Source organism: Montipora capricornis, chromosome 10, assembly GCF_036669925.1.
Source record: "Montipora capricornis isolate CH-2021 chromosome 10, ASM3666992v2, whole genome shotgun sequence".
NCBI classification, from domain to species: Eukaryota; Metazoa; Cnidaria; class Anthozoa; order Scleractinia; family Acroporidae; genus Montipora; species Montipora capricornis.
This window is the reverse complement of record NC_090892.1, coordinates 35699762-35709761: the sequence shown is the minus strand read 5'-3', so window position 1 is coordinate 35709761 and position 10000 is coordinate 35699762. Positions and strand designations below refer to the sequence as shown.

The 10000-nt window shown below is 39.4% G+C and overlaps 1 protein-coding gene across 1 annotated transcript in view; it reads left to right on the top strand.

Moving 5' to 3' along the window:
- LOC138020741 (uncharacterized) overlaps positions 1–7591 on the top strand; it is a 67303-nt gene extending 59712 nt beyond the window's left edge. The window contains exons 12-14 of the mRNA XM_068867674.1: positions 94–126; positions 454–489; positions 7530–7591. Coding sequence (XP_068723775.1) covers positions 94–126; positions 454–489; positions 7530–7591 — 131 coding nt within the window. The remainder of the gene's footprint in view (positions 1–93; positions 127–453; positions 490–7529) is intronic.
- The last annotated feature ends 2409 nt before the right edge of the window (positions 7592–10000 follow it).

Sequence of the window (10000 nt, the reverse complement as noted above, 5' to 3'; positions counted from 1 at the left end):
GGTTTTTCACTTATAAGGTGCCAGTCGAAGACTGTTGATCATCTATAATATTAAGTTGTGTAAGGGTGAACTTTTTGTTTTTATCTTATGCAGTTTCGAAAAGAGAAGAAGAGTATGGATTTGAAGGTAAGCGGTTAAGTATATTAAAGGGTGTGAATTCACGGTGGGAATATGATTGGGTGCCGTATTAAAAAAGCTGACATCTGATTTTTTCAACGTTTTGAGGATTTCCATTGTGCTACTGTCACCTTTACAAAGGAAAGGTTTCTTTTGGACAATATTAGCAACATGAAGTACCTCAGCAAGCTCTGCAGGCATTTTTCTATTGTTCGTTTAATTGATTGTCAAACTGCACACGGACAAAAGTAGAAACAAACTGACTCACATTTGAGTTGCATGGCTATCAATTGACTTCACTTAACAGTGGTTTTGTATTTATCTCTTACACTTTAGAAGGCGAAGAATTTGGTGACATACTAGAAGCGCAAGGTAAGAGCAATCTCTGATATTCTCATCAACAGGTTTACTTGTGTTTTACAGCGAAAAAAGAAATGCAACTTTGCTAACCTTGAAAGAGAAGGATAACTGTCACAAAGACTAAGTCAGATGAAGCAAAAAGCACATCTATGTAATCTCTGAGCATGCGCTTGTTATCATGCCACCAAAAATTGCATGGTATTGACGTTTCTTCTTTAGTCCGTATGGTTACCTGATACTAAATAAGATTGACGCCATTCAATGTAGTGGCACCAAAAAAATCCAAGTCCTCCTTTAATTTGCAGGAATTTTTTTTCTGATGACTAGTTTGGATGCTCTACCACTTAGCTGTAGGAGATTTGAGGGTTCCATGCCATTGGTACACTGATTAATGGCTCCCATGAGACTATAGCTCAGTGATAGAGCATCTTAAATAGTGCAATGGCAACTATGCTTCCTTTTGTCCATTTAGATCCTTGCAGTATGGTGGCACAATTGTGACATGAACCTAGTTTTAATGGCCAGGCTACCATGAGTCTCCTATTGCTCAGTGGTAGAGCATTCTAACTACGCTTGTAGGTACAATACAATAATACAATACATACTTCATTGACCGCTCCCCATAGGGGCTTTTCAGGGCCAATGAAACAATCAACGAAACGACAGAACACAACAACAACAACTGTTAAGAATCCAAACTGGCCGGGGGCAAACCAGTTGGCTATATACAAGTGCAGCTGGGAAGTTGAACCCGGGACAACCCGGGACTACCAGGAACAAATTCAACGAGTAATTAGAACGGATCTTGATCCCGGAATTTCCGGATCTCAAGGCAAGCATCCTAACCACTGGGCCACACTGCCCAGGTTCGATTCCTACAAAGGAGCTCTTGGGTTTTTTCAAAAATTCCTGAGTCAACATCGAAAAATAAAGTTCTTGATTACAAACGAAATTATTGTCATAGTACAAAGAGAAAAGAACTAGCGTAAAGACTCGTGTATAAGCCGCACTCCCAAATTTCAAGCATGATTTTGGAAAAAATAAGAACTCCAAAAAAGCACTCTTGTAAAACAAGTTGGTCGTTTGTTTGGAGATGTTAACAATAAACTTAACGAAATCTAATGTTTTGTATTGGCAGCGACATTTAATAAGTTAATCAACTCTGAAAATACCTTTTAAAAGCTTGTTTTTAATCAATTTCCCTATTCCCTGTGACTGACAACAATTGTCTTCATTGCTAGTAAGTACACCAGGAATGGGGAAAATAAATAAAGCAAACAGTTCATTTTACTCAGCGGATCTACCTTATTATTTTAACTTAGACATTCCGACTTTTCTTAGGTAGAAATTAGATTATGTTTATCATACATGTACGTGTGTTCTTGGGGTGGTCAACGCAGGAGATTGCATGCATTTAGTCAGTATACATTTCCTTGAGCATTGTTGAGAAATTTGCCATCGATTTTAAAGCACCCCTAAAATCGATTTTGTTTTATGAAAGTTTTGATTTTAGCACCATGAAACACATGTTAGTCAACTATTTGCTGGAAGGCAGTATTGTCACGTGATTAGGGCGCTGGAATTGGAATCATTTTTTGGGTTCAACTCTCGCTTTTACTACTTGCTGAAGTAGTTCTGTGACGTCGTTCTTCGATTTTTCCGTTTCTTTAGTAAATGGCCAATTCTGATAAAGCGATTTATCTCATGCAGAATAGATAAATGAACACATAAACTAAAAAATAAAATATTGATGACGATGGTGACGATGACTAGATGCCAGAAAAGCAACACATTCGTGAACAGGCAAGTACTGCAGATGAAATTGGTGAAATAAACAATGGAGGGACATCTCGCAGAAGAACTAAGTGAACACTCAAAATGAATTTAGATCTGATCAAAGCACAAAAAGAAGCAGAAGCACTTTACTCCTCACAGGAATGCCTAGTGAAAAACAACAGGAGGAGGATAGGCTTAATGGAGCTCACAAAGCAATTCTGGAAAGCTAAAGGCTACGTTACTTTGAAAAAAATCAGCTCAAAATCTTCGAGACCAAAAGTCAATTATAATGGAGGAAGGAGGTCAACCAGAGTCATCCTTAGAAAATGAAACCAGATAACCCCACATTCTCATGAGCAAAGGTAGACTATTGACGGGAGTAAGACGACATGGATTGAAATGTTTCCAGCAAGGGAAGAAAACGACAAGGCAAAACAAAAATGGACAACGACGAACGCAATCAAGACATTGAATGCATTGCAGTCCACAACAGTGTTGAAAAATGGTACATGTATGAAGCTTCCAAGGCACAGAAAAAATTCTCAGAGAGAAACACTTTCTGTAAAAAGAGCGAGGATGTTAACGAGATTAAATACTTCAGGATTATTTCAGTGTTGATAGAACACAGCTGATAAAACAGGAATACCTTAAGGGATATAGTAGTTATTATTGTGATGTGTACTTGGTAGCAAGAGCAAGGAAAGAACATAGAGAAGAAGGGGAAAAACAACAGAATGAACAAAAGCAGCTCAAAGATGTAAACCAAGCTGTAAGCGGAAAATAAAAAGAAATAAAAAGGATAAAGACAAAAATTAATGAAAACCCAACACCTAAGGTACGGAAAAATGAAAGGTGGATGAGAGAGTAAATGTAAAAGTGACCGTCGAAAAGCTATCCCAACTGAAAGAGACTAAAATGAATCAGCCAAGATTGAAGAATAACAAGAAAAGAGAGGCACAAGGAAAGCAACTGGTTTAACAACAATGTATTAAAATTATGCAATCCCTGTAACGATGTAATGAGTGCTGATTATTTGAGTAGTCGCTCACAATACAAAGAAAAACCAAAAGGCAACTTTGAACTATTTTGGAGACCCATTGGGGAAACAACAGAAATTAGGACCTTCAGTCCAAGTGGTTCAAAGATTTAGGGCGCGTTCGATTGACTCTATTCCGGAATAAGAATACGTGGAGTGATGATTAAAACGGTATGTTTAGCGCGTTTCAAAGCAGCAAGGATAATTAAAATATGTTTAAAATAGCATTTTAGCAGATTTTTGACAATTTTAATGTGAATCTCCGTAAAAACGAAGGATTTCTAACTTATATTCCACGTATTCCTATTCCGGAATACGGGTATTCCTATTCCGTAGTACGGGTATTCCTATTCCGGAATACGGTCAGTCGAACATGCCCTTAATGTCTGCACTAATATCTGGCTACTGAACTTGGCATAGTCATCATTCCAGAACTTTTTTTTACAATGGTGTAAAGAAAGAGAAGATCGAACTGGACAGCCCTAGGACGTTACCATTGTGTTACGGTTTAGCTGCTGCAAGGATCGTGAAGTCTCTCTGCTCACGTGTCTTCAGAAACGAAGATGCATCATGGTATGCAAAGTCTGAAATCCTACTGCAAAAGACCATCAGCAAATCAACTGTCTACAAATTCTCTATAAAGCAGTAACATCAGCTATGGCTGAAATGTTGATGAAACGTGAAACCACATGCCACATTATGTAGAAGGGATGCGAGCTACTTCAGTAGGCTAGGATCAATGGGTTTGTACAAAATCTCTTCAGCGACAAGACAATTCTGGAGGATGTGCAAATAAACAAATAGACCATATGATAAGCTAGAAAATAACCCTGGAAATACAAGCAAAGAATGGAAGATCTCGCATTGGTCCGATCTGTCTACATCGAGGAATATTATAAGGAGACCCCTTTAGTGTCACACTTATCATGTGTCTGAACCCTATCGCGTGGCACCTGTGATATAATGAAGGGAACATGCTTACATAACTACAAGACCACAATATAAAGCATCTTCTTTATGTAGATGATCTTGAACATTGTTAAAAGCAATGGTAGGAACACGCTGAATGGAGGCTATCTTCACAAATATTGGCCTAGAATGGAGGGGGGGGGGGGCTTGGATAAGTGTGCAGAAGCTAATGTTATGAGGGAATAAATTAATGGTAACTGAAAAGTTGCCACTGAATAAGAAAACGACCAGTATAAGTTGCTCGGAATGTTTGAAAACCTCATACACATGGATAAGCTGGTGTGCATATAAGAGATCAAGGGAGGTTCCTTGAATATCTTTCTGATATGTGGCTGGTTTTGTATTAAAATGCCATTTGTCCGTACGTATGCGGCGATGATGGCGCTACAATTGAAAATATTATCCTTCCAGGAAACAGCACAATTCAACTACTTTCTTTTTTACTTATCCAATACATTACTAGATAATTCATAATAAATTTCACGTTTAGAAATCCTGTACATATCGTCTATTCCATTTACCAACGGTCTACCACCAAAGCACGGTCTACCATGGCAACAGCAAGAAATATGATAGCATATAATTTTCTCAGTGAAAAGCTGTGATACACCGTGTAGACCATTTCATATAAATGTCATGATGTGTAGCCCGTACAAATTTGTTCACTTTTGTATCTCATTGTAAAACAAATCTCGCAAAGGATTTAGCACAATCGGGTGCTTTCTTTTGATCATTGTGCTCAGTCAGTCATTCCAAAGAACATGGAATTAGCCTGTACCCGACACTTAGAAGACTTGCTACTTAGTGTTCAACAATCCCTTCTCTGAAAGCAGACTAACGCGAAAGTAATAAGTAATGGCACAAATGGACCTCTATTAAAATGTAGCTTTGTATAAAAATGGTTTCTAAGAATTGATCTTTCGGAAAGTGGATGTTCCGTTTTATGGAGGCAGTGTGGCCCAGTGGTTAGGGCGCTTGCCTTGAGATCAGGAAATCCCAGGTTCAAGACCCGCTCTGACTACTTGTTGAATTTGATCCTGGTAGTCTCTGGTTCAACTTCCCAGCTGCACTTGTAAATAGCCAACTTGTTTGCCTCCGCCCAGTCGGGATTCTGTTCTGTCGTTTCGTTGTGTTTCATTGGCCCTGAAAAGCCCCTGTGGGAAGCGGTCAATTAAGTATGTGTGTATGTTTTAGTGGCATGCGATCACAGTAAAGGAGCGGTAATGTCCGTTTCTTATACGTAAACAACAGCTAGATGTCATGTGTCGACTGAAATATATTTCAGGCAAATTATTTCGACATCGGTTCCAGGATGTTTCTAGCGTTCTGTAAAAAGCGAAAGGATGGAAATGACACCGTTTGTTCTACCAAATTATGTGTGTTTTCGACTTAACTCACAGAAAGCACTGAAATGGTTTCAAATTACATCATATCGAAACCTCGCCAAAATCCAGTTTATCACTAGCCATTTTCCATTAACAGACGATCAGAGAATTAAATCTGTTTTTTAGAAACACCACACTAACTGCAAACGATATACGCCTTTCCGTGCCAATAAACAAGGTGACCGTATGGCAATGCAATGACAACAGTTTGCAAAATTGGTGAGACACTCCTGTTAGAAAACAGCTTTTCTAGATTCCAATACCTGCGTTATGTACAATTCCAACCTTTCCCTCTCCCCCTTTCAATGTTGACTATTTAAGTTTTCAGCATTTTTTGTATCGCTGGCAACGTTGATTAGGGGGGAGGGGGGCTGCAGTGTAGGAGATAATAGGTAAATTAATAATGCCCAAGAAGGTGAAGTGTCTCCACTACGTTTTCAACTTGTTGCAGCTCTCCCTTTGCCAATGCCAATTTTTTGCCTGCTTGGAAATGCGGGTCTTCATCATCAGGATGATCTTGGTGTTTAGGACTGAGACCTTCCCTTTACACCTGGGGATGCGCTGCTGGATGCGCCATCTTCTATCCGATCCAGCATTTCATTGTAAAAGTTCCGTTCAATAAAGAAGAGTTATTTGAGGCCTGCTCAGCATCGGGGGTCATACGTGTTCCCCACCTTGTGCATTCAATTGTTGTAAGTTGGGTGCCGTTCGTGCTTTTATGTCCAAATGTACGTCCAAATGTCTTGCTGTGCTTCGTGTTGCTGCGGGCGACATCGACCTCCTTGAAGGGGGCGATCTGCCCCACGTCCTTTTTCTTTAAAGAGTGCGCCACCAGGCGGCCCTCTTTGCCACCAACCTTGCACTACGGTCCCATGTACTTGGTGCCAATGGGGCCCGAGATGGCTGTGTACTTGATTTTGAAACGTTTGCAAGGGGGTTGTTGTCACCGGCACCCATGCAGGCTGAAATGATTTCAGACAAGGAAAAGATAATACAGCAGGCCATTTTAGCCGGTGCCTTGATGCTACAGTCTCGGTCACAGATGTTGTAACACAGACGACAATTTGTCCCCTCTCCCCCTTCAATGTTGGTGTTTATGGGTTGTAGTGCAAAAACCAACTGGTAAATGTAACATTGATGGGAGGGAGGAAGAGAGGTACGTTATTAATAGCTTTGATGCGCTTCACTTCCTGTTCAAGCGAAGTGTCACAACTATTTATGACCGAGATTGTAGCTAGTTGAAGTTTTAAAAGAAACGAAAAATGCCCTTGTTAGAAAAACAACAAAGCCTTAAATACTTAAAGATTAATTAAATATATCTAAGAATAGTGTATAATATAATTTACTATGCTGAGTTCATGATGTGCAAGAGCGATATGAGTATCCTTTAAAATCAATATTACTTATTCTTTTTCGAAATTGGGCAATGGATTTACTAAGCTTGATAGAGTTATTTAGATTGTTCCGATAATGAGTAAACAATGTAAGAAAACGAATCATGTGCATATGAGCTATTGTATGGTACTTGCTCAACATTGAGACCTTTTCCCCTTACGTTATATAAGTGATTCTCGGTCTAAAAAAATAGAGATATATGATGGGGCCAGCCCATTCGTAGACTTGTGAACTAGTGATAGCGAGTACATACAATGTCTACGCTCTAATGATTGCATTGAAGCTAAACTGAGCAAATCAAGAAGAGTGAATGCCGGAAGAAGGAACTAAAGTAGACGAAGAGAATATCTGAAGTTGCAATTGGTTGAAGGATGGAGACTTGAACAAAGCTACTGAGGCCTTGTTAGTGGCTGGTCTACATCCTAACTGGTGTTTGATGAAATATTCCACCTAAATACTCAGTTTAATTCTATTTGAATGTCTTATTGCAGCCTCTGTCAGAAAAATGCATTTAAAGACAGAACGATTGGGGGGAACAGGAGGTGAGTCATAACAAATCACCAAGGGTCCTTTGGTGCCACTCTCCTGGTACTTAGAAATCAAGCACCTTCATTAAAATCCTGGCCGTTCCTAATAGCAAAGTTTTCTGTAACAGTGCAATTTTAACCCTAATCCCCAGTTTTTCAATCCAGTGTCCAAGCTTTTAGTAACAATTCCATAGGCCCCTACAACAACCAGTGCTACCTCTACGTTTTTATACCCCATATCCTGACATTTTTCCAGGGTTTCAAATTCCATTTCAAGGATCCTACTATCTCCAGGAATATGAAGATGATGAAGTGCTACAGAAGACAAAGAAGGCCACAAAATTTGGCCTGAAAGTTTTCAAAGTTAAGAGAAGAGTGCATACTTTTGCCAACCAGTGTTTGACTTCGTTTTTCCAGATAATTATTGCTAATTATTGATCTTCACGCCAACAATTTGTTTCACTCGGAGTAATTCTCTCTTGTAGGGGTGGTCGCCCGCAAAACGAATTTCTTAGTGAAATCGAGGAATTAAAAAAATGTTTAAGAAAGTTCCACGTGGTTGCAAGGAAACAAGATGGGTCATTTTACAACAAACTAACGCTCACCTCAATTAGAGCCACCATTTCATGTGGATCCTTTACTAACTACACTTTCAAATGACCCTAAAAAGCTTTGATCGAACGATGAAAATGTTTTAACAAGCAGACTTTCGATTTAGATTGCTGATTTAAATGGTGCTAAATGACCATTTTGCTGTCTGTGACGAGGATTTTAACGAAGGTTATTTAGATTTGCCATGTTTGAAGCTTCTGTAAACACTTTCGCGCATGCTTTGTGCCGCTTGCACGTTTTCCACGCATGAATTGATATGCCAATTAAATCGACTTTGGATGGTTTTTTCTGCAATTGTTGTTGAGATCACTTCGTGAGTATATACTATGAGTTTATCGGTGAAAAGTGGCAGAATATTTACCTCGCCGCTTTGCGGCTTGGTAAATATTCCACCACTATTCACCTCGATTTCAAAGAATAATTGTTAATTATACATTTGTTCTTCTCTTGCTCACTACGACGAAGTCAAGTCTTCTTCCTTTAACAACGTTATCACATTCAATGTTCATATGCCAAAGTAGTTTTACTTCACCATTCTCCACAGTACGTTCTGGTACATGTTCATGTCATTTTCCCTTCCTTTCCAGCTGCTATAAATACACAAATAAGGGCTTCCGTTTGAGTGAGATGATCTAAGCCAATTACAAGTCTGTTCTGCATGTGCCTTTTCTTTCCTAACTCTCAGGAATTGTCTAGGCATTGCTTTATCCATCCACTTCTTTATCCCTTCATCAGTCTATATCTTTTAACTCATTTTTGCTGACAGCTTTTCAGTTTCAGTGACACCGACCGTTTTAGCTCCTATGAGCAATTTATCTTTTGCATTCTAGAGATACAACCATAGGTTGTTATCCTCACTCCTTATACAACCCTCACAAATAATCATTCCCCGCCCACCTTTCACTCTAGGAACATACAATCTATCTACGTCTCCTCTTGGGTGTAGTGCACCATTCATTGTCATCATTTTTTCTCGTGGCCCTGTCCAGTGATCTTACCTCTTCATTTAACCACCCTATCATGCTTGCTCCACAACTGAGAACTGCCACTGCCCAGGTGTTAATCGCTGATATTTTATTCTTGCCGTTCAACTTTGATCTTAATACGAGTTTCAGTCTTCTCTCTGGTAAACTGCTCTGTCATTTCCCCTTCTTTGCACTTTTTGTCTCCAAAACTCCCAAGTACTTTCATCCATCATCTGAATTTCCCTCGCTCTTTGGCCATCTAGTAAAACAATTCCATCCACTTTAACCACTTTCCCATATCTCAGTATTAAAATGATGGCAAATTCCCTTCCAATAACTGAGCTAACAAAGTGAACAGTCTGGACCAGTGAGTCCATTTGGTTGTACTCTTTCTCAAACAACTTAGGATCATATGTAAACAAAAGATGGTTGAAAAACACTATAATGTCTTTTTCTCCCACTCATAGCATGCTTTTGCCTTTCTTAGAACCAATGTCAAAGGGATAAGGCACACCACAAACATTAACGGGGACAAACTGTCGCCTTGGAATATTCCCCTTTTTATGTTTACATCACCCAAGCTCTCACCACAAGATGTTAACTCCACTTTCCGTGCTTACATACTCTCTTTTAGGAACTCTGTAACATTCGCTGCTGTTCCAAGAACCGCAAGACATTCTTCGTCAATACTTGCCCTATCCTCTTGAGACACGTCAGGGTCCTCATTAATCGTTAAATAACCTTCAATATCATCAACTTCCTCCACCTCACCAACTTTTTCCTCATCTTTCCCAGGTTCCCCAATCCTTCCCTCATCTGCGTTTGGTAAATTCGGTACCACATTCTCCTCCCTATCAG